The following is a 25,129-nucleotide window of genomic DNA, read 5'->3' as shown; positions in this document are numbered from 1 at the left end:
CGATAACTGTTGCCTTAAGCCGCTGCAAATCTGAAAACGAAACGTGCAAGTTTTTTTTTCTATGTTGTGCGTGCATTTGTGTTGTCCGGTGTTTGAAGACGCTTGGAATTCGCTTTCAATTTCTTCGTAGGAAAAATGTCGGGTGATACCGATAAAGCAAAAATCAGTGACAATCAGGTATAATTGTGAAATATGTTTCAACACTTATTTTCTTTGTATTAGTGCGCGTCTATTGAGAGCTTTTAAACCAGTGAAGTGATGTTATTTCCGTGTTATATCACTAATGTTTGCCTGCGTCTCAACATGGCTGACAGAACATTCGCTTCCCGCTAAAAGCGGGAACTACGCCACGAAGGGTTGTGATCAAAGTTGAAATTTCGCAATTAAAACTGTATATGCCAACGTGATCGGTTCTTGAAACTGATTCTAATGGAATAAATTTCATGTTTTGTTATATTTCGACCACCCCCGCCCCTTAGCATTTCGTTGCAGGGCCTTTGTTAATGTGCACGATGTTGCCTATATGACATTGATGTGAATTCCGCCTGACCTTGATATTTAGTTTCTTGCGATTATTCAAATTTTTAGGCGGCGTGAGATGTTTTTGTTCCACCGATTGGCGGGCTCGCTATTCAGTATTCACGCTCGGTGCTCGAGCGGCGATGTAAATAAAAGTAGCTTGCGAGGCCTTTATTGCTGACCTCCTTAAATATTTTTTCCGATGAAATTGATATATTATTCTCAACTAATCTTAAACAGGTCATTGCGTATACCGTGTTTCGCAGATCCGGAAACGTTATTTTGCGTATTGGGCAATAAGTATATATAGCTAAGCACCTATATTTGGTGCAACATGCACGATTCTTCCTTTCTATGATCGCACATACATCTATCTATATGTACACAGCTGTATAACTTCAGTAGTGTAGGCAAATTTGAATAGAAAGTATATCTTGACACTGTAGATATAAGGTTGAAATTGTCATGGCACAAAAGTAACAACGCCAAGCGATAGAATAGTGTAGAATTGCAGTTTTTGGCATTGTGTTATTGCTAATATTCACAACATTTCTAAGTATTTAATTTTGTTGTTTGAAAGTAGAATATTATTTAAATGTAATTAAAGTAATATAGCACAAAATATATTTGACCTTTTAATAGTTTTAGTATTGAAACTGGGTTAAAACATTGGCTTCCAAATATTGAGCTATCCATAACTTCGAATTATATTTTAAATATTCTACCAATATAAAAATAAAAACTAATATCACGAAATGAATTTCATATGGAATGTTATATTTTTCACATGAAATGATTTTTTTTGTGTGTAATTCTGTTTAATATATGAGTTCAAAAGCCTCTCTTTATTCATTGACTTTAATATATTTGACCGAAGACTATAAAAATAAATCTTAATTTTCTTCAAAAATAAAATTGCTTCTTAAGTAAGATTTCTTAAACAGGATGAAGACAAGAAATCCAGTACTGGCGATGGTCAAACAACTGAAGACGAGTCTTCCCAGGACTCGAAGGGTGAGTCGCTGCGGTTCCAAGATTCTGAGGCCCAAGGTAACGCTGATGTAGATCAACCAGATGCAAAAGAAGAGAATATAGAAGGTACCCCAAAAAGTCTTAAAGACCGTTCAGTGTTTTTGCATATCAGTGTTCATCTACATGGCAACTAACCTAAATCAGGCTCGAATGATTCATTTTTGTCATATTTCATTAATGTGTTAGATACATGAGCATTTTGAAAAAAAAATGGACCAGTCTTAACAGGTTACCAACATTATTTTTAAAAATAAAGTAATTCTTATTTAAAATGGATGAAAATATAGTTAAATTAAACCATTTTTTTGCCTTTCATTGTTGCAAAAATAATACCTTTTCGCTCAAACAGACTGTGTAGATGTTGCTATATATTTATATATATATAAAAATACAGACTATAGGACTATAAACTGTCCTACTTGTACCTCAGAGACTGGTTCAGTTTTTTAAATGCTGGTGTTCCATAGAAATGCTAAGTGTATGAATGTTAAGCAGATTCAGCAATACATATGATTGAGGTTTTCATTCTGGGTCATTTAATTAAATTATGGATATACGGATACTGGAGTTTTTGGTCAATGTTAAAGTAAAAAGCACAAAGATAAGACAAAAAAAAAAGCCCACTGAGAGGGGTTTTCTAGCTTCTCTCAGAACTGGCTCATTTTGGACTGGTGGTGGTAGGAGTATACAGTGACATTCAACAAGTGTTTGTCTCTTCTAGTTGATTTCTAATTAAATTTAAATGTTATTTGATATTATAAATTGTCAAAAGTGTTTTATGTCAACATCCATGTCCGAATGCTAGGGAAAACCAAACGATTACTAAAACAACCAGTTAATAAAAACTGGACTCCAAAATGGTTTTATTGTGGACTTAAAGTGTAACGTCTGGTATCCACTAATAACAATGAGGCCTGTTAAAAGTGTACTCAATTTTCGTGGTTATTACTTAGTTAAGGAAGACGCTGATTAATTTTTTTTAAATCTCGTTTTGTGCATTTTATGATGGAACTTACACGATTTTTTGAAAAAAAAAACGGCTAAATTTATTTCTAAAATAATTCCTCCATTTTGTATATTACTTTAGTGTCAAACGGTGTGTCAATCATATATATTTTAGGTCGTCGTGGCCTAAAGGATAAGACGTCCGGTGCATTCGTATCTAGCGATGCACCGGTGTTCGGATCTCGCAGGCGGGTACCAATTTTTCTAATGAATTACTTACTTACTGGTGGTAGAACCTCATGTGAGTCCGCGCGGGTTGGTACCACCACCCTGCCTATTTCTGCCGTGAAGCAGTAATGCGTTTCGGTTTGAAGGGTGGGGCGGCCCTTGTAACTATACTTGGGTCCTAGGTGGGTGACACATTTGCGTTGTAGATGTCTATGGGCTCCAGTATCCACCTAACACCAGGTGGGTTGTGAGCTCGTCCATCCATCTAAGCAATAAATAAAAAAATCAAAGAATACGCATCATGATACTCTGTCCCGTAGTACTATCAAACAGAAGCAATAAGAGATGCTATAGACATTTGTTCACTATTAAATAAAAGGGCGAAGATAAGTACATTGTCAGTCAGATCACCAGATCGGAAGGGGTTACCGGAGCATTGCGAATTATGGCATCTTCATTCCGCAAATTCAAAGGAGCTGTAGTAAATATTTAGAAAGAAAATATTGTGTTCGAATAACAATATTTCGAACGCACGATTCTTTTTTTGTAAATAAAAATAAGTATGATTGTACCCTCACAAATTCACAATAAGTTCCTATTTATAATCTTAATTTACGAAATACACAATTACAAAATTTTATTATTAGCCCTATTTCCATAAATGCATACTGAATGCATAATAAGTAAAATCTAATGTCTAATAAGTAAACACGTATTTATAAGCCACCGGTTCTCAAAATTTGATAAATATAGCCTATTTAATTAAAATACGTTGGTGTTTGAAGGAAATCAAATCCAAATGTCGATGTGTTGAAATCGTCGTGGCCCAAGGGATAAGAGGTCCGGTGAGCACGTATCTAACGACACGACTATGTCGTGGTTCAAATCCCCCAAACAGTAAAAACATTTCTCACAAAATTTATTCGTACCTAACAAATGTTGTCTAATGACATCCACGATAAAAGTAAATGACATTGTGTAATGAATAAAAATGCGTAATCATGATCGGGCCGTTTTGTGAGCCCGCACAGGTAGGCTCCACATTTTTTTATTGCTTAGATGGGTGGACGAGCTCACAGCCCACCTGGTGTTAAGTGGTTACTGGAGCCCATGGACATCTACAACGTAAATGCGCCACCCATTAGATCTCATATAAGATCTCAGTATAGTTACAACGGCTGCCCCACCCTTCAAACCGAAACGCATTACTGCTTCACGGCAGAAATAAGCAGGGCGGTCGTACCTACCCGCGCGGACTCACAAGAGGTCCTACCACCAGTAAATACCTTTCCTATTTTCTTCCGCGAAGCAGTGATGTGTTCTAATTTGAAGGTACAGCAATTACACTACAATTTAGATTTAAAGCTCATGTCTCAAGGCGGGTGGCACCGTTTATGTAGTGATATCTATGACCCTGGTAGCCGCTTAACAGCAGGTGGGCCGTGTGCTCGTTCACCCGTCTAAGACAGATATAAACGTCTATATTAATAACTAAAAATGTCCAGTTCGCTTTGTAATGCCATTGCATACACGAAAGTCGTGTGTACGTAGTGTGAATATTATAGTAATTTTCCCGGTTTTCTCACAGTTGTAGACATAATTAAAACTTCGATTCTTTTATAATATTTTTCGTCTAACTGACATCTAAGGTCTAGAAAGAAAACGAAATTAATAAAATGATAAAAATAAAAATGAGATTAAACCATAAAAGTAGTTTTAATTATGTTCAAGCGTGCTCACCGTTTGTGCGACTTGTTCGCTATATTTATAAAAAAGTTTTGGGTGTTTTGTGAAGTCCTTACTAATTCATTATTGTGTACTAATGTGGTTAATGCTTATGTCGTCCGCTTGCTAATCATGGCTGGGGTGTTGCTTTCGTGGTTTCGGAATAGTAATAGATTCTATTTACTTAGAATATGTAGACGGATGTAATCAAATAATAAAGATAGTTTACTTTATAAGGGAATCTTTTTCGATTAACTTTCTGCGTATTCCGATTAAAATTTAAAAATATCAACGTGGCTTCCCAATTTTCAAATTAAAAAGCTAAAAAGTCGAAAGATTTCTTATTAATAGTGCTGACGAGCTTACGGCCGGCTCTCGTAGTCACCGATCAGTCATACGCGACCTATGGGTTACCTATGGCGATTGCAGCGTAAGTACTACAATACAGTGTAATAGTTGTGATACGCAAGTTCAATCTCAATTGGATGGTACAACGACTGTCTCACTTTTCAAAAACGCAATTCCTGACTGAAAAAGGCAGGATATTCATACTTACCAGTGCGTAGCCTATCGCTACGTTAGAAACACTTATGTAAACTTTCACCATATATTTTATGTTCTGCCGTCTTTAGTTATTTCCTACCCTACACGACATTGAGGATTGTCGTAGCCGTTTGAGTCAAATCTATTCGAAGATATCACGGTACTCGTATGCTATTTTTTAACTCTTCTTATTTGACTAGTAAGACTTATTTGAAAATGTGCCCACCGACAATGTTAAAATAAAAATCTGCGATTGAGCTACTAATGAATTCAGACAGATGAGCTTGAAAAATACAATGTGACTCATGTGTAGCAAGCAACAAGGACACGACGTAGTGTTTGAAACTAAAATATTTGATTATATTAAACGTTTATTTTTTTAATGATATTGCATTTTATTCTAATTTAAAGTTTTGATTATTTTTTCTTACCTTATCGTTGGCAGCCTACTGGGCTATTATAAATAACTACGCGCGGACGGATAGGAGAGTTCACGGGCTCAAACTAAGATAATTTGCTAACACTAGCTCTAACATAGAGAAATGCTTCTAGTGCAAACGTACGACGATAAACGCAGTTCGTTGTGTCCAGTGGTGGATTTACACTGGGGGCAGTCGGGGCAAGTGCCCAGGGCGGCAAAATTTTGATAGCGATACATTTTTTTAAGGGATCAAGATTGCTCAATATAATTAATTAATAATTTTCTGTTTAATTGATAATTCAACAAATTCAATTCACCTATTATTTGTGAATTATAAGTTTGGTGCTTTTGGTAAAAAATTGTAATCAAAATGACTTAATCAATTTATTTCCTTGGACATTTAAAATAATAATCGATTTTTCTATTTTCTAGAATTAAAGAAATTTAATTAGTTTTTTTTTTTTGTAATATAGTTTATGAGTGACCCTTAGTGCATAATTTATAATTGTTAAAACAAAAAAAACAAATATTTATGTTTTTGGAATGTATAAGATATGATAACGTTTCTGCAATCAATTAGTTGTTTTAATTTTGAAAAATAAAATAAGTTTAAGTAGAATTCCAGTATTGGGGCGGATTTTTTCCAGGGCCCAGGAGCGGCATTAAGTTTAAATCCGGCCCTGGTTGTTTCTATGACATAGGTTGCACGTCGAAATTTCATCGTATTCATTTGACGAGAATTAGCGGTGCTTCAAGAGCTTAAAACCACCGAGAGTGGTCCTGGAGGATCCGATAAGACATAGTTTGAGCGACGCGACGGTGGCTTTGTGTTTCCCTGTCGTATGGCTCTGTTCGATTTCAATGATGTAAATTGCAATAAAAGTATGTATTAAACAATTTACGAAAATAAAGCTGTGCAAACACTATCTATAAAAATGATTATTAATTTCTGGGATTAAATTGAAGTGTGCTGTTTATACGCACATCCATAACCAGATAATGGTTATGGATGATAATTTCGAGCTTTTTTATTTTTTCTCACCTTTTAAACCTTCCCTGGACTTCCTCGAATAATTCAGGACCAAAATTAGCCAAATCGGTCCAGCCGTTCTCGAGTTTTAGCGAGAATAACGAATAGCAATTCATTTTTATATATAGAGATATGTATCCCATGTTTAAAATCCAAGATACATTGTGAAGTAATTTAATTTTTTATTGGCATTACGTCTACCTAAGATGAGGTCAAGGAATGATACATAATGAATATAATAGCGAACAGAGTATTACCGCCGTCATGTTTAAAAGCTCCAAGCTTCAAATTCATAAACGCAATAAACACGAAATATGTTCCAGGAAGAATGATAAATTCAGTTTGTTCATCACACAAGTAGTGCACAGACTCGTGCATTGTGCGCTCTCCGTTCGCGATTTAATTTGTCTTTCGCGGATGTGGCTGCCATCGGTCCGCATAATTCAATATTTCCGCTGAAGTGTCCAGAACCCTTATAGTTGTTTGGACTAATCAATTCAAGCATTAAATGTCTTACCTACTATAAATTCAACAATTAATTAATCTACAAATAATTACTAAAAAATCTAAATAAGCCTTACTAGAGCTTAGGATGAATATAATCATATTTGTTAGATAAACTCCCCCGTTGCCTATTTAACTGTTAGCATGTCCAGTTAATATAATACCAGGAACTTTATTATTAGCAGTTCGAGGTAAACATGCAATAAATGTAACATTGATGTATGAAAGCTCTATTTGAACGCTGCTTTCATCTAATATTAACGCGGAAAGAATTTCGTCACTAATAAAAATCCATTAAAGCTTTTTCAATGTCAGAACCATCTATTATATAATTTAAAATTCTTTTGTCATAATACCGAAATCTTATTGGGCTTAAATTAATTGAAATGCATCATATGAACGTTGGGTTTTTATTTATTTATTTTTTACTAGAGGTCCCGCAGTAGTCGAAATTCGACTACAATTAATTGGAATTGTAAGTTTGTATATTATTATGATACACTATAAAAAATACTAACAAAGACAAACAATATTTAATCTATTTTCAATTTGACAACAGACGTCAAGAACAAAAGTTTGACAATAAATAGTATGCATGCGTGTGTGCCTCAAATACATGGTATGCAGTGTGTGTAATGTTTTCTTTATTGATTTAATGTATCTTTTATGCACTATTAAAAAAAAATATTAGAATTGTGCACTTCTTCTCTATATTCTCTATGAGTGAAAAATTTCATACTCCTCCGTCCGCGCAATTTTCGTAAAAAAGGATACAAACTTTTTGCTTCACGTATTAATATATAGATTACAGTTACCGTAATTGTATGAATTTGGCTAACTAGGAAAAATATGTTTTCCTATTTCGACAAATTAGTGGTAGAAAATAGTGGTAAATCACCACTGTGCCCAGTTTTGCCGTGAAGCCTCCATGCGTTAATAGTCGTTTTATAATTCAATATAGACTTAACCTCATGTCTCGAGGTGGGTGGCGGCATTTAATTAGTACTGGCTATGGTCTCCGGATATCATTTAAAACCCGATGAGCGGTAAGCTCGTGCACCCATCTTAGCAATCAGAGAACATCAAATTCTTAAACAGTATGTAGTTCGAAAACTTATCAGTAAGAGCATCAGAACTGAAATTATGATTATGATTATTATTATTTTATTAACAAAAAAAAAAAACATATTTCTTTAAATCAAAACAAGCAAATTTTAGGTTTCGAATAAGATAGGTCGTTATCATATGTGACTAAATAACGGAGCGAGATCGAATATGCTTATCTCACGTGCTTATTAATTATCATTAAATTATATTATGTACAGTATATATGTATGTATGTATGTATAACTTCAGATAACGCTTATCGACTTTTGACACTTATCGGTGAAATAAAATCGTGAAATCATATGCTATTTATGCACTAACAACAGAGAGTAGAACGGGCTATAGTTTATGTAATTAATTGTAATTTTTGTAATTCATATTTTATAAATTATCACAATCGCGAAGCGTATCATCAAATGTATAGGGGAATGTAATGAGAAATTGCATTTAACCATTGCATTTTTTTCACTACATATTATTATATAATATAGTAGTAAGTTATTTTATCGTAATGTACATTAAATAGTTTTCACTTAAATTTATTGTACAGTATAGAAGTCTGAATTAAATTTACAAGAATTCGGCACAATATATTATAAAAACGCTAAAATTTATGATAAATCAAAACCAAATACATATATTCTGTTTCTTTACAATTCTTGGTTTTCTGTCATGACTTATATGTGTAAATATAAATTTTAAAATAAATAAATAGATTTATTTTCAAATTACATTCTTCATATTTGATACTCTTTTGTAATTAGTTTACAAATATGTTCAAGTATCAAATACGCTCGTGTAGTACTAAACATTTATACGCTGATTAAGTATATTCAATATAAGCAATTAAAATACTAATGTTTATGTACGTATTAGTATGTAAAAGTATATTTTACAAAGTTTTGTTTTTGTCTTGACAAAATGTTGTCTTTCTTACGCAGGTGACGTAAAGACGACAGCCAACGGTAAGGATGACGAGACCGGCGGTGATGACTCCAAAGATGAAAAGGATAAAACCGATAGTGATACTAAAAAGGTAACTAAAAGTCTCAAAAACGATTTTTTTTAATCCTACCTAAGCTGATAGTATTGAGAGGCTATATCAGCGTCGCCTTAACTAGTAGGTGAGCTCACGGGGCTCAAACCTGACGACGTTGCTAACACGAACCCTAGCAATAGCCGTGCCTCGCAGAATCTACCACCGGATCGGAAACGCGACCCACTGAGAAGATCCGGCGAGAAACTCACGAACATTAAACAGAAACTCACGAACATTAAACGCGAAGGACCAATAATGAGGTTGCTGCTTTACAGGAAGATCTTGATTTTCTTTTAATTTTCTAAGACGGACATTTATTATTAATTAATTAATTATTCAATATTAATTATTCAATATTTATTACTGGAGTCAAGTGTGACACAAAAACATCAAACTCTGTTCCCACTTAACTATAAGATGGTAAACAGTCAATATTGCTTACTTGCCTTTAATGTTTTCAATCCATTATTTAGGACATTCACACTTTCGTTCTATGAACATTATAATAATATAATTATTAAACATAAAAAAGTATAAATTGAGCTAGGTAATAATATTTGGTCAACTAATAAATGTGTACGGGCGAAATTCTTTGAGAGACAACTTTCACTAAAGAAATGTGAATGAGGAAGTAACAAGCATCAAATGTTGTTATGAACCGGATGCAGTGAATATTTAGTAATACGTTAATGTTATGCAAAATGTATATACAAATATTATTTTTGATTGAAAAATGTAAAAATGGATATGTCGGACATTTTAGGTATGATACTTGACACAGGTTGTGGAGCGAATGAAGTGAATGCACAGTATGCAAAAATCAAAATTGATTGTAATTGGAAAATTGTTGTAACAATGATTTTTGCATTCCACAAAACCAGCTGATGTCAGCTGGCTTAAGATTGGGGCTTACGAAATATAAAGTACTAGCTTTTGCCAGCGACTTCGTCCGCGTGGAATAATTCACAAATAATGCTTTATTTTAGAACAAATTTGTTTAGCATAAAAAACGTTATAGTGAGCCAGCCCATATGCTGTGGCGGTTTTTTTTTAGATCTTTTAAAGGGAAACAATTCTGTCATATATTATTTTAGCGAAACTTTAACCGTTTCTAAACCCGATTTTGAAACATTCTTTATTGGTGCTCCGCTTGTATTAGTCTTAGCCTGAAGTTATATAGCCTATGGCCTTCCTCAATAAATGGGCTTATCTAACACTGAAATAATTTCAAATCGGACCAGTAGTTCCTGAGATTAGCGCGTTCAAACAAACAAACTCTTCAACTTTATAGTTATTAGTATAGATTTAAAATGTTACAACACTATTTATACCTAGTTCAGCAAATGTACATATATCGTTTTACGCTTACTAGTGTTAAGTGGGTAGTGTTTGACCACTGGTCGAAATCCGACAAGTCACTGACATCAGACACGTCAAGATTTAGATTCATTTTATACAAATTATTATACATTTCCTCTTTAATTTTGTTATTGACATTTCGTTTTTTAAAGGTGGAAAGAAATTGATGGTAACTGTTTCCTATTTTTTCATTGATAACACCGACAACTCGTGTATAGCCACTACAAAAAAAGAAAATAGGTTGACAGACAGAGAAGAATCTGATACCGAACTGTTGTGTCTCCCTTTTTATGTATACATATATAAGTTACAGGATAATATTTGTTCCTTTTTCGGTTTCGGGAATAATAGAATAAATACATTTGCATTTGAATAAGCATATTTGTTGGCTTTTGATATAATATTAGAAATAATAATTGGTAATAGAAAAGATAGATAATAAGATCTGCATACTTCACAACGACAACTAATCTTAGCCGGTAATTGCTAGCGTAGATTATTTTGATTAAAATTAAAAATATCGTGTTTAGGAGGAGAATGGTGAGACACACGATGAAGATGAAAAAGACGATGTGAAGAGTAATGATAAGGGCCCAAAGAAAGCGCCCCCTAAGAAGAAACCTAAGAAAGAGGTACATTATTCACGATCATTCAACTTTGTCGAATAGTGCATTTTAATCCGTAGTGATAGTAATATTTTCTCATGGGAACAGAACCGACAGGGCCTAGAACTCATATGGAAAACGGTTTTGATCGAATTGATAAAGGAAATTTTCATAGAATCCTCCGTTTTCTATGAACGCTATACAATGCTATACTATGAGATATTTAGAATATCCATAAATTTATAATTAATTAATTCGCTTAATATTTTGGGCTACACGCGATTTTTATCAGCAATAAAATGAAGCTAATGTTAGTAGTTCCTCTTTTTTTTTTATTGCTTAAATGGGTGAATGAGCTCACAGCCCACCTAGTGTTAAGTGGTTACTGGAGCCCATAGACATCTAGAATGTAAATGCTCCTTCCACCTTGAGATATAACTTCTAAGGTCTCAGTATAGTTACAACAGCTGCCCCTGCTACAACGCATTACTGCTTCACGGCAGAAATAAGCAGTGTTGTGGTACTAGTCCGTGCGAACTCACAAGAGGTCCTACCACCAGTAAAAGGTGGTATATCTATCACAATGTTTGAAAACTCACAATTGGAACATGCAGTTTTCTGCAATAAATAGATTTTATGATTTTGTTTGCTACTAAGAATTGAATTAATGAAATTTGTATGAGTAGGATACTGAGGAAGAAGACGAGGATGACGAAGAAGAAGAAGAGGAAGAGGAGGAGGAGGAACCAGAGGAAGGAGATGAAGATGATGAAAAGGAGGACAAGAAAACCAAGGATAAGTGAGTACTTTGTATTAAACAATAAATGTATATTGACAAGAGACATATTAATTAGCAAAATGTACTGATGATCGATCCATGTGAAAGTTATGAAAATAAAAGAAATTGTAAAATAAATAAATACTGCTCTACTGTAGTGTTCATATAGTTGTAGTATAGTAAGACTTACTGGTCACAGAGCTAGTCTTATAACATTGAGGCGTGTGATGTTTCTTATTTCATTATTCTAATTACTGTATACGCTAAAGCAAATACTATTAAGAATTGTTGTATGACAAAGCTCACTGTTGATGTAGGAGTGTGTACAGAGCAGAGAAAGTCTATCCAGTATCCAGCTCGGAAGTTCCAACAAAAATGTCAGTGACATCATTTTCTTTATGTTTGATTCGACAGTTAATCCCATCCTACATCAAAACGTTTTCAATTTACCAGTACTGTTATCATACTTAAAAAAAATGAATTATTCATGCATACTTTAATATATTTTTTTGCAATATTTAAGAAAAATTTAGTCAATGTCTTTTTTTGCAGAGTAAAGAAGCCGGCAAAAAAAGCAAAGGGTGATGACGATGAAGGTGATGATGATGAAGGTGAAGAGGACGAAGAAGAGGAGGAGGAAGAGGAAGAAGAGGAGGAGGAAGCTCCTAAACCCAAGCCCAAGAGAGAGGTTCGTGTGCATTCTCTATACATTTGTATCATCTCATTTTAAGAAATCATTACCTACCTAAATGGTTAAAATAGTTAACAGCATATTTTGGTAATAGGTACTAAACAAAATTTAGTACAGCTTTCCTAAATTCATCTGTTGAAATGGTAAAACAAATATACTTTATCAGTTTTGGTATATTACATCTTAAAAGTTGAATTAGTTGTGATTTAGGCTTGTACAAATTGTTAAAAATGTTATTAGCCCACGGAGCCGCCGGTACCACTACCCGCTGGAAAAGGTATCCCGCTCGGGCACATCAGCAATGTGGAAGTATCGTTGTCGCGATTCAAGACCCAAGATCAGAAACTACTACATCAGTATTTGTATGGGGTGAGCTGTCATTTTTAATACGCTTTTATTAGCTTCAGACGTGTGTATGTTAGTATGTAACGGAATCTTTGAACGTGATTTTGACCCCGTTCAAAACGTCAGATTAACTCGAAATTTGGTATACTTATTAAGGACCGATGTCAATTCAATATTTAATTCAACTAAAACATGAAAAATAAATAATAGTTTAAAAAAACTAAGAAAATACGCTTTTATAGAAAATCCAACTAAAAAATAGAAAATAAATTTTAATAAATATGAAATAAAAATAGTGTAAGAAAAAATGATTTTATTGTAAAAAAGCGTGGGGGGTGCTTTTCATGATATTATTAAAATAACCCTTCTGCTCATATCTGTTCATAAAATATTTATAATTATTGATATTATGCACCCCACGCTTTTTTTACAAAATAGTTTTTAATTCAAATTTACCAAAAGAAAAATATTGTTGAACACTGTTGTTGAATCGAAACATAATAATATGATTACTGAATTAAACACATTGTGTGTCAAAGCTTATATACTTACATAGAAATGCTAATTACATTAATTAATGTTAGTTAAATTAATGAGTAACTTTCTGTGCAGCAACTTTGCCTGGATCGTAATGTTAAACGCAACATCAAGAAGTTCAAAGGCTACGAATGGGCGATCGGCTCGTCCGACTACAAGGCTAAACTGGAGGAGACCACCAAGATGGAACCCAAACAGTTGCGTACAATGTGCGAAATGCTTGATTTGGATAAAAAAGGTTAGTTTTTTTGATAACACCTGAAACAAATGATGATTATAAAGATAGTTTTCCAAGGAAGCCTTATATAAGATAATCTTATTATTCACTGGGAACGAAAAGTGATTCTAGTATAATGGTAGAACTAGAATTATACAAGTTTTGATTCTAATCAGAATTGTAATTTAGTATATTTTTTTGGTTCGTGATTGTTAAGAATAAATTTTTGCTTTGTACAAAATGGAATGTTGTAACATTAAAATATTATGTGTATTATCTTAAAAATGAAGACGCGACAAGAAGATAAGAAGTATTTGTGTTTAATAAGTCAATAATAATAAAATGGTTTTGCGCTTCAACGCTTCTTCTACCACAGTGAGATTTCCGATTGCGGGTCACGAAACGAATGAATTTTCTAAATCTGTAACTTGTAAGACCGAGTCGCACTACGATCAAAATCGGTTTAGATATGCACAGAGGACAATAATTAGTTTTTATTAGAAATCATACGTCTGTTGCTATAAATTAGTTCACGCGATTTTATAAACGGTAATCTTTTCGAATTGCGAAACGGTTTCATTAAACCTTCCGTAAAACTGGTACTATTTACAACAAAGGGCTGGTAAAATGTATGTGCTTTGATATCAAGTTTGACCTTACCTACATCTTGTAGTTCATTGTTTTGGTAGGTTTGTAGATCGTCCTTTATCTTATAGGTAACGACCTACGATAAATAGTGATCTCTGCTCGCATTGACCATTGTTGTGACATGTCATGACAGGGAAATCTTTTCATGATTAAAACTACTTTTACTGTTTAATTTAGCGTTTTTATTGTCATTACGTTTTAAATATTTTACAGTTATCGTGGTCGCGGACGTCTAAGTATTAAATATTTCTAGATCTTTACGTTTCATTTTTAACTGAAATAATAAGAAAATAATGTAATGCACTAAAAACCCTAAATTAAATAGTAAGAGTAGTTTTAATTATGTCTACGAAACGCGAAAACCGACGATTTTTTTGCAGTTGCATTATAAATTCTACGAATTTAAAATTTATTTTCTATTATTGGTAAATAGGAAAATTACAAAAAAGGAATTTTGAAGTAATTTAAAAAAATAAAAAGATAATAAAAAAACTGTTTCTTGAAGGTCTTCATGTTCTTGATAGATGTGTGAAGAATTCTGATATTAAATTAATAATAATAGGTGTCTTCCAATTGGTTTCATCAAACGAGTGAATGGATTTGGCGTCGTTATTTACTGACGATAGTCGTACATGTAGTATATGCCGAGTGTGTGTGCACAGGGTCGGCGTCGGAGCTGGCGGGGCGGCTGGTGGGGTTCCTGCAGCAGCCCACCGCCAACAGTCCGCACGCGCGCGGCGTGGCGCGGCCCCCGCCCGCCCCCACCTCCACGCCCGGCGGCCGGCCCCGGAGGTCCGCCGCCGTCAAGGTGCATAACAGAGGTAACTAATCCTATCTATCTATGTCTCTGTGAAGTGAAACGCGCGATAAATTTTTTAGGCTATATATTTATGTTAACTATGAATGTGGAAGGATATAGCGGAAGAAGTAGACCTAAGAAGAAATGGATGGATTGCGTGAAAGACGATATGGGTAAGAGGGGAGTGAGCGATGAAATGGTATATGATAGAAGAGTATGGAAGGAAAAAACATGTTGCGCCAACCCCAGGTGACTGGAAGAAGGGCAGGATAATAATGATGATAATGATGATGATTTGTAATGAAGACTACATAACTTGTTCATTATTTTGCAAAATTTAATCTATTTTATTTATTTATAAGCTACACATTGTAATGAAAATTGTATTTTTAGGTTACTCTGATGAAGAATATGAAACTGATCCAGAACCGAAAGTCAAAGGGCCGAAGCCCACTAAAGAAGGTTCCGAAGATTCAGACGTAAGTTGAATACATTTTATAGTACTCATTGATTGGTATATTTAATTTACAGATGCAAGAATCGTTCATTGTGACTAAAAACAATTATATTACTATTTCAAAATAATTATTTTGAAATAGTAATATAATTGTATTGTGCTTAAGATAAGTTGTTCAAGTTATTTTGTCAAAATATTAAGTTTTTACAAGCAAAAATACTGATAACTTCACTAGATCTATATATCGGGAGGACATTCATAATACTACTGAATGTGTAATCAGATAATTGGTATGTTATCATACCTTAATCTTTTGTCTTAGATCGTTTTGATATAATTAAAAAAAACTTATGTATGTAGGGTTCATTCAATCCGAGTGGCTCGGAGGAGGCGGATTCGGACTTTGATCCTGAAGCCGGTGAGGGCGTCGCGAAGAAACGTGCGCCGCGGAGACGATCCGCCGGGAAACCCACCAAACGGTCCTCCAAGAAGGGCAGCAGCAAGGGGAAGAAAGGAAAGGTTAGCCTCTCTAGTCAGGACTCTCTTTGGTACAGGATCCATTAGTGTTTTACAAAGCAAAACAAGTGTTAACTTGACGTGAGAATTCTGTCGATTACTTCTTCTTTTTTTAACTATGGCAATTCGCTTCTTATACCACATATATAAACGTCGGTATATGAAAAATTAAATGAAGCGAAATGAAAGGAAGTTGATTAATTTGATACTTTAATCAATTGGGATGAAATTTTCATTTTTCATTTAGAAACGAGATGGGATGAAAAAGTTTCAGCAAAATAATGGTTATTTACTAGATTCCATTGAATTTTTTAAGAAGCAATGTCCAGCGTCTTTGTTTCATATTACCACATTTGTGCACTTCCAAAAATGATAAGAGTCAATTACCCGCCATTATTACACTTTGAAACCTGAAGAAAGAATAAATTTACAAAATAAAATAATTCATAAAACTTCGCTTCTCGCATTCCCGTCAAAAGGTCAGTCGACTTCTTCAGTTTCAGCAAGTCTTAAACAAAGTGAAACCACTTTTAATTTTTTTATTTTATTTAGATATTTTCATTTTAAGAATTCCGATAGTTCGAATACTTAACAGTTTTCGTGTTACGGACTACTACTACTACGACTACTACTACTACGATGTTATTTATCGGATTTTTAATACTGTGCAAATTACAGTTAAATCAAATACCATGAATTAAGAACTTTTAAAATACACAGAAAATTTGTCGAAAAACAATTTATAAATAAAAAATAAATAAATAAATTATAAATGTGAACTTAAACCGAAAAATTTACCTCAATCATAAAAAGATAATTTCATTCAGTATTGTTAATATAATAGTTGTTAACTATAAGTGGAATCAGTTGTGATCTGACTGGAAAACATCTTCACCCAATATATATTACATGCTCTTGACGCCATCCGCACTATATCCGCACTACACCGAAGATATTGTACCACTAACATAGTAAGTGGTACCATATCTTCGCTTTCGAAAACAAGGCGCTTTTAATAGACACTTATAATTATTTAACAATTAAATTTGTTTATAAGCAGGCTAAACCGAGTCGCGGCAGACGAGCAAAGTCCGAAAGCGACGAGGAAAGTGAAAAATCTGAGAGTGAAAGCGACGCAGAGTCCGGTAGCGACGGAGAGGAATCAGATGTAAGGGGCTTTTGTATATGTTTATCAGCACTATACGATCAAAAGGATAACTTTGCAGGCGGAATTCTATAATTATGCCCATAAATCCATATTATATTAGGTACTTGTGGTAGGACGTGCTTTAAACTCTACGGCTAAGGTAATCGCTTTATTTATTTTTTATTGCTTTGTTACTTGGACGAGCTCACGGCCCACCTGATGTTAAGTGGTTACCGGAACCCATAGACCTATAACGTAAATGCCGTCACCCACCTTGAGGCATGAGTTATAAAGTCTCAGTTTTTACAGTACAATGGCTGCCCCACCCTTCAAACCGAAACGCATTACTGCTTCACTGAAATAGGCAGGGTGGTGGTACCGACCCGTTCGGATTCACAATACGTCCTGCCACCACCAGTAAAATTAAATTTAGGTGGGTCGTAATAGAAGCAAAATATCTTTTTAGGGAATTTTCTTTAATACTCATGTCAAAATTACCTGAAGTAATTAATAAAATATAGTCAATAAGTTTGAACCTACATTCAATACACTGATCAGTGAATTTACTATATTTAATATTGATTTCAACGGGTGGTACAAATCGAAGATGTAGGTCGATGTTTCGAAAGTCTTGTCCTGGGCGTATTAGGCGACAGAATAAGGAAAGGTAATATAGATTTGTTTTGTTTTGTAGGAGCCTAAAGCGAAGCGAGGACGGCCATCGGTGGTAGCTAAGGGACGCAAGGGTCCGGTCGCAAAGAATTCTAAAGCAACGCCCGTAAAACGGAAAGCACCTACGCCACCTGGTAATGAGTTTATATAAATATTAGAATGCTATATTTTTAGTGGCCTTGATTGATCATACTGTTCTAAAGTCGCCTGCCCCTATCAGTAGCGGCTGTCTTAGTACTTTTACGTTTTATTATCCACACATATAAATTGTTTGAAGAATAATATATTTATACTACTACTATCCGTCCCTGTTCCCGTTATCTGGGGTCGGGTCTCCTCACTCTACGGCGCCAGGCTGATCTGTCCTGGGTTGTCGTTTTTGGCAATTGGGCTTTTTTAACGTATTTTTTCGATGTTTGACCACTAGGTCGATAGCGGGCGGCCTCTACCCTTTGTTTGTTCTGGCAAGCCCAATGCGACCTTCACCACATGATCTTCGTCCCGTCTCATGATATGGCCATACCATCTAAGGCGATTTTCCGTCATTTAGACTGATTGATGTGACTTTAAAGAAGAATAATATATTTAAATCTTGCTTAATTAACCACAGTAAAAATATTTGTATTTAGCCAAAAAGAAAGCAGTAGCTGGTAAAGCCGCAGCAGGTCGGCCAGCCAAGAAGGGGAAGAAGGCTTCGTCCGACGAAGAGTCTGGCGACGGAAGCGAGGAGGACGAAGACGAGGAGGAGGCCAGCGACGACGAGAGCGGAGACGACTCGGACGCGCCGACCGACAAGAAGGCTAAACGACCGCCTACTGTAAGATTTTATTTCTATGTCGAAAATAGTGATTCATGGACTGTGTTTATCATTATCTGAAAATAGCATTTATTTTTTATTGTTTAGATGAGTGGACGAGCTCACAGCCCACCTGGTATTAAGTGGTTACTGGAGCCCGTTTACAACGTAAATGCGCCATCCATCTAGAGATATAAGTTCTATGGTCTCAGTATGGTTACAACGGCTGCCCCACCCTTCAAACCGAAACTCATTACTACTGCACGGCAGAATTAAGGGTTATTAAATGGGTAATTAAAATGAAAAAATGTAATTGAAAATAATTATCCTAAAAGGTGATTTGCTATAATTAAAACTTAAAAGTAGGTATAAGAAATTAATAATTTAAATCTGTAAAGTTTAAATTCGCAATATATGAACTTGCACCTTGCATCTTTTACCCTCAATATTTGTGTGTTCCATTGATTGTTCTATTTTTATGGAAAAACTTTAACAAAACATTTTAGTGCTTAAAAAGGGTACTTCAGTGGGCATTGAAAATATATTATGTGTATTACTGAGATGACTTGAAACTATCTAGTAACTGAACAGCTTAACTCCTGCTTAACGCAAATATTCTGACATAATTTAGGTAAAAACATGATACATAATTTACATTACTAATGAAACTACATATATTACGTCCTAGTTTACAATAAGTCATATTAGATCGATATTATATATTGATAATAAAATACGGACTTACCACTCTAGCGCTTGTAACTAGTGTACTAAGTCATCCAGTCTAGCTGGAGCAATTGAAGATCAAGGTTTCAGTGAATACGAGGTTCTTGTAAAACTACAAATGAGGCCGTCAGCGCAAAACTGGCCTAACCCACAATTTTTCATATTCGCGCTTTTATATTGCAATTCGTTTAAAACATAAAATTTGCATTGAAAACCGGCCTATCTGCGGTTTTACCAAACGGACAACAGATTGTAAACATTTTTCCGAGTATCATTACTGCTTACGAAGCAGTGTAAAATTAAATTCAAACCTCTTTATCTCCATACTAACTATGATATTTTAACAAGTCATGGCCTAAAGGATAAGACGTTCGGTGCATTCGTATGTAGCGATGCAACGGTGTTCGAATCCCGCAGGCGGGTACCAATTTTTCTGATGAAATACATACTCACCAAATTTTCACGATTGACTTCCACGGTGAAGGAATAACATCGTGTAATAAAAATCAAACCCGCAAAATTATAATTTGCGTAATTACTGGTGGTAGGACCTCTTGTGAGGCCGCATCGGCACACCAACAACCTGCCTATTTCTGCCGTGAAGCAGTAATGCGTTTCGGTTTGAAGGGTGGGGCAGCCGTTGTAACTATACTGAGACTGTAGAACTTATATCTCAAGGTGGGTAGCGCATTTACGTTGTAGATGTCTATAGGCTCCAGTAACCATATAACACCAGGTGGGCTGTGAGCTCGTCCATCCATCCAAGCAATAAAAATATATATGCTTAGGCCACTTTTGCGCTGATGGCCTCAAATATGATGTTTACAGGATGAAGAGATAAAGAAGTACGTGAAGCAAATCCTGGAGGGCGCGAACCTCGAGCAGATCACTATGAAGACTGTTTGCAAGCAGGTCTACAGCCACTACCCGGACTTTGACCTCGCGCACAAGAAGGACTTCATCAAGGCCACGGTCAAGTCGGTCAGTACAGAATTTAATGCTGAAGTTTCCGGCTCACGGGACGTCATTTTATGACCATTCCTTTACGATTGAAACAGTCCGTTTATGGAATACACTACCCTTAAGCATCAAACAATCGTCCTCGCCGGAAATTTTCAAGTTCAGATTAAAATCGCACTACCTAACACAATAATTTGGCTCTAATATTTATTTTTATATGTAAGTCTATCTTATATTGTATTTATTTTTCACATGTATATATAAGTATATATTTTTATTTAAGTTTATTACGATATAGCACCGTCCAGTTTGCTAATTCCTCCCCCTGCAAGGTTGCCTGGAAGAGATCGCTTTTAGCGATAAGGCTGCCAATTAATGTTTTTTAAGTTTATTATTTGTTTTACGTCTATTATTTATTTTTTAAGTTTACTCTGTACATGTGGTGTTAAATAAAGAGTTATATTATTATTATTACACAACCTCTCACGGCACACATGCTTTATTGTCGACCATTCAAACTTTGTCAAATTATTATTGTTTTGCATGTTTATATCATAAATGTACAGTGCTGGGTCAGAGCTATTGCAGTTACAATAGGTTTCTATGGTAATCGAACAAGGTTTACTCATTGTCTTTTGAATTATAGCTAAACATATAAATCTATATTTAATTTAATTGTTCCATATGACCTAGATGTCATTCGCTATCACATAATATGCATGTTTGAAAACTTTATTTATTTTTATTTTGTTTTGTTTGTTGCAGTGTATTTAAGATGTTAGGAGTTAAGGGAGCAGTGTAGATGTCTACATAGTATACCTATAGTTTATAAAGGACATAGTTATATATTATTACAATAATAATATATTATGAAAATAAAAGTTTAATTAAAAATAATAATAAAAAAAAAAAACAATAAAATGAAGTGGAACGGATAGACACCCGCTTTACTTTACAAGGTAGACTTTTTTGCTTATTTTTTTTTGCATGTTTTCCTCAAGTTTTTGTTTTACAAATATTTATAAATTGAATACTGTTTTTCATGTACCAATAACACTTTAAATTGGATTTTATTTACAATAAATTAAAATATATACTTTCTAATTGTTTTATTGGATTATGAGTATTGATTGGCCCATATATTGTAACTTCTGCTCGATATATTGATGAAATGAATTTTCGAAAATGAGACATCTGTATTTAATTAATTTTATAACATGATTATTGAGGATTCTTAAGGACTGTTTTTTTCAGCTTATATCATCGTGAGCGACGAGCCCGGCCGCATCCTACACATCTAGTAAGAAACACCACTCCAAACGAAAATTAGATTAATTGATCCCGTACTGGCGTCGACGCAGTTTTTACACATTAATATTCTAAACGTTCTTTTTTGTTGATACGAACTTTAATTTTTTTAATACAATACTTTTTATGTATTCAGTTCGACGCAGCATGGGTTGTAATTTTATGTTATAGGTATATAATTCCCTTAGACTAAGTTTAAAATTAAACAATTTTAGATGTGTAAGGGATGCTTTATTTTTACTGTGCCTGTTTTTTTTTTAATTTGTTGAAAAGTAATTGTTTTCCTAAAATATTTTTTTTGGTAAAATTAACATGACGTAAACGACAAAAAATGGTTTTTTTTTTCTTCGTTATTACGAATTAAATATCGGTAACTGTACGTCATTATAAAAAATATGTATAAGACATAAAATAATCCACTACATAATTAAATAAAAAGTAGAAATTATAATAATGTAATTTACACGATAAAGTGATATTTTTCAAAATTGTACTAAATATAAAAGTTGTATTTTCTTATTACGGTCTGATTTTAATGATAAACATTGCGTTTCATCTTTTAATCTGTTTGTGATTTCGGAAGTAACTTTGGTTTCCTTTTCATCGTATTTAGAATATTTCACGCAGTCTGACACTATCGCGAGAGGTCTGTCTAGCTATCGAATTAAGATGTAAATTTAAGATGTGTAAATAAATACACATAATTTGCATGGTTATCTTAATAGGGCTGTTTGTAAATTCACATTAAAATAAACAGGACTATTTGAAGCTTGTTAATATTGGTAACACGGAATGTTATGGCTCAGACTTTGTTTCCTGTGTGCAACTCGAATTTGTGGGAAAGTATTAAGTATTTGCCAAATAAACGCATTTTTGATTATTTGATTATTAAAATGAATTTCTAAATTGTACATTTTTGTTGGTATAAGTTAGCATAACTAAGCATTGTGTTCAAATGAGCCTTGTTAATTGAATGAAGAAAATAGTGCAATAGAATAGTAAAGTAATGTAAGTAAAAAAATTACCAGAAGTAGTATCGTTTCAGAAAGACAGCAATTAATTTTCTCACAAAAGTTGTTAAGATGTTCATTCATAGAGTAACACCGGATACCCTCAAGTTGGAACTTGTGTCCCTAGAGTGGGGATGGGGCATTCGATCGTGGTGACTATGAACTCCACCTAGAATCGGGTGGTGGTAGGCAGCGGCTTGACTCTGCCCCTGGCATTTCTGGAGTCCATGGGCGACGGTAACCACTCACCGTCCGGTGGGCCGTATGCTCGTCTGCTCGTCTGCCTACAAGGGCAATAAAAAAAAAACTTTCCGAGTTCAATAGAAACGAGCCGAATGACAGTTGAATTATTTAAATTCCGAATACGATCGTGTAACTGCCAGATCATTAGTTTTCAAAACAGCCCTTTGTTTCGCTTCAACAGTAAGTAGGTGCTCTCACTGCATTTTTATATTTGTGGCCGTCGCATTGCCGTGGATGAGCAGTAACGTATAAGTCGGGTTTGAGCACAACGAGACGCTAATAAATGCGTTTACAAACACAGATCTTTCCGTTCGACCATCTCTGTTTTAAAACGCATTGAAAACAACGATTTCTATCAATGTTTTGTATCGTTAAGACATACATTGATATGAATCGCGTACGGTCCTTATTCTATCGCCAATACTATCGTTATTATGAAGAAAAAACGTCCAAACATGTTGTTTTGACGTGATGATGACGCCTCCCGTTTTGTTCAAACCGAATAGTGTTTAAGTTAGTTTGTAATCAACATTAAATGTGTATTTGTGAATTTTTAAACGTAATTTCGGTTGATGTTTTTTCTTTATAAATGTGTAAATGGCTGAGATCTGTAGCAACGTAGTGACACGGAGTGATAGAGTGACTGGTTCCCCCTTTTACAATTGGATATAGATAATAAAAATAAATAAAAGTTTGATATTGTTTCTTTTATTCCATAAACCGCCTTTGCATTAAAAAAAAAATCGATGCTGGCAAACTTGATGTAATTACGTAGTTATCATGTTTTATTGGGTGTGCAAACTAATTTTTAACCCTTGGACTGCCATGTTGGTCACCGGTGCCCTACGTGGCGCATTTCTCGTCACCAATTAGGTGCAGTAACTTCATTCCCGCCATAAAAATCTTTAGCCAGCCCATACCGCGGGCTTCTAAGGGTATGTGCTTAAGCAGGGCGATGACATTCGAGCCTCATTAGGTAAGTACGCGACCGAGCCGCGTTCCTACTTGGTCGACTCTACCCTATGATCTGCAAGCAAAGTAAATTGTCCCTTCGTAACAAGGTGATGCTTTATAAAACTTAATACGTTCTGTCATGACCTATGCAAGTGTGTTCGCTCACGCGGCCCGTACACATCAATTCTTTCCAGGTCAATGAGGGAACTTTCAGATATTAAGCTGAAAAGAACAGATACTACATTTTCTCGCCGGATCTTCTCAGTGGGTCGCGATTCCGATCCGGTTCTAGATTCTACGAAGCATTACTCTTGTTAGGGTCAGTGTTAGCAACACTTCGGTTTGAGCCCCGTGAGCTCACGCGTTAGTGCGAAGCTGAAATAGGCTCTCAAGGCTATCAGCATAGGTAGGAAAAAAATATCCAGGTCAACCAATCCCGTTTCTGCAGGATAGCCGTCGGAGCACCGTGGTATGTGAGGAATGTAGATCTTCACGACGACCTAAATATAGTACAGATACGTAAGTATCTTAAGAGCCGAGTCACACCGGAATGGCAGCGGCCGGCGTCGCCGCTGGCGGCCTCGCGCGGCCTCCAGGCCTAGTCTCCTCTTGAATAGTTTAGTTTCTTCATTCGGCAATGATCGTGTAATAAAAATGAAACCCGCAAAATTATAATTTGTGTAAATTACTGGTGGTACTTAGGACCTCTTGTGAGTCCGCACGGGTAGGTACCACTACTCTGCCTATTTCTGCCGTGAAGCAGTAATGCGTTTCGGCTGGAAGGGCGGGGCAGCCGTTGTGACTATACTGAGACCTTAGAACGTATATCTCAAGGTGGGTGGCGCATTTACGTTGTGGATGTTTATGGGCTCCAGTAACCACTTAACACCAGGTGGACTATGAGCTCGTCCACTCATCTAAGCTATAAAAAAAAGAGCTCTTCCACCTATATAAGCAATAAAAAAAAAAAACGTATGTTTGGAGTGAACATGACGGAATTGGTTATTATATATGAGGGCGGTGTCGCGAGCGGCCTCGTGTCGCCGCTGGCAGCCACGGGCAGAACCACAGAACACTATTACTTCTAGCGAAGGGCAGAACTACCGACAAGACGCACGTGGCGCGCGGCTGCTCGCTTCACCGCGGGCGGGCGGCGGCTGTGTCGCGACCTTTTCTAGCTTTTCAAGCGAAACTGATCTTTTAAGTATATAGATAAAGTTTAAAATTATTTCACAGTGAAAGTTCTCGCCGCGACGCTGCCGGCCGCT

At 35.2% G+C, this 25,129-nt stretch overlaps 1 protein-coding gene across 8 annotated transcripts; it reads left to right on the top strand.

Moving 5' to 3' along the window:
• Positions 1 to 26: 26 nt before the first annotated feature.
• LOC114245007 (uncharacterized) lies at positions 27 to 23,604 on the top strand. Of its 8 annotated transcripts, none has more exons than XM_089735795.1 (16): positions 27 to 177; positions 1,464 to 1,533; positions 8,996 to 9,090; positions 10,983 to 11,084; positions 11,744 to 11,856; positions 12,388 to 12,523; positions 12,767 to 12,895; positions 13,484 to 13,646; positions 14,936 to 15,094; positions 15,466 to 15,551; positions 15,890 to 16,048; positions 17,106 to 17,213; positions 17,887 to 17,998; positions 18,494 to 18,681; positions 20,215 to 20,367; positions 21,601 to 23,604. In XM_089735795.1, exons 1-16 carry the CDS (start codon positions 136 to 138, stop codon positions 21,613 to 21,615), a joined length of 1,830 nt encoding a protein of 609 aa, XP_089591921.1. In that variant the 5' UTR covers positions 27 to 135; the 3' UTR covers positions 21,616 to 23,604. The 8 variants fall into 8 exon arrangements, with proteins under 8 accessions (XP_089591921.1, XP_089591920.1, XP_089591916.1 ...); XM_089735794.1 differs by having other exon boundaries at positions 17,103 to 17,213; XM_089735790.1 differs by having other exon boundaries at positions 1,464 to 1,617.
• Positions 23,605 to 25,129: the final 1,525 nt, after the last annotated feature.

This window comes from Bombyx mandarina, chromosome 20 (genome assembly GCF_030267445.1).
Source record: "Bombyx mandarina strain Sakado chromosome 20, ASM3026744v2".
Lineage (NCBI taxonomy): Eukaryota > Metazoa > Arthropoda > Insecta > Lepidoptera > Bombycidae > Bombyx > Bombyx mandarina.
Note: the sequence above shows the minus strand (reverse complement) of the source record. Positions and strands in the feature narration are given on the sequence as shown.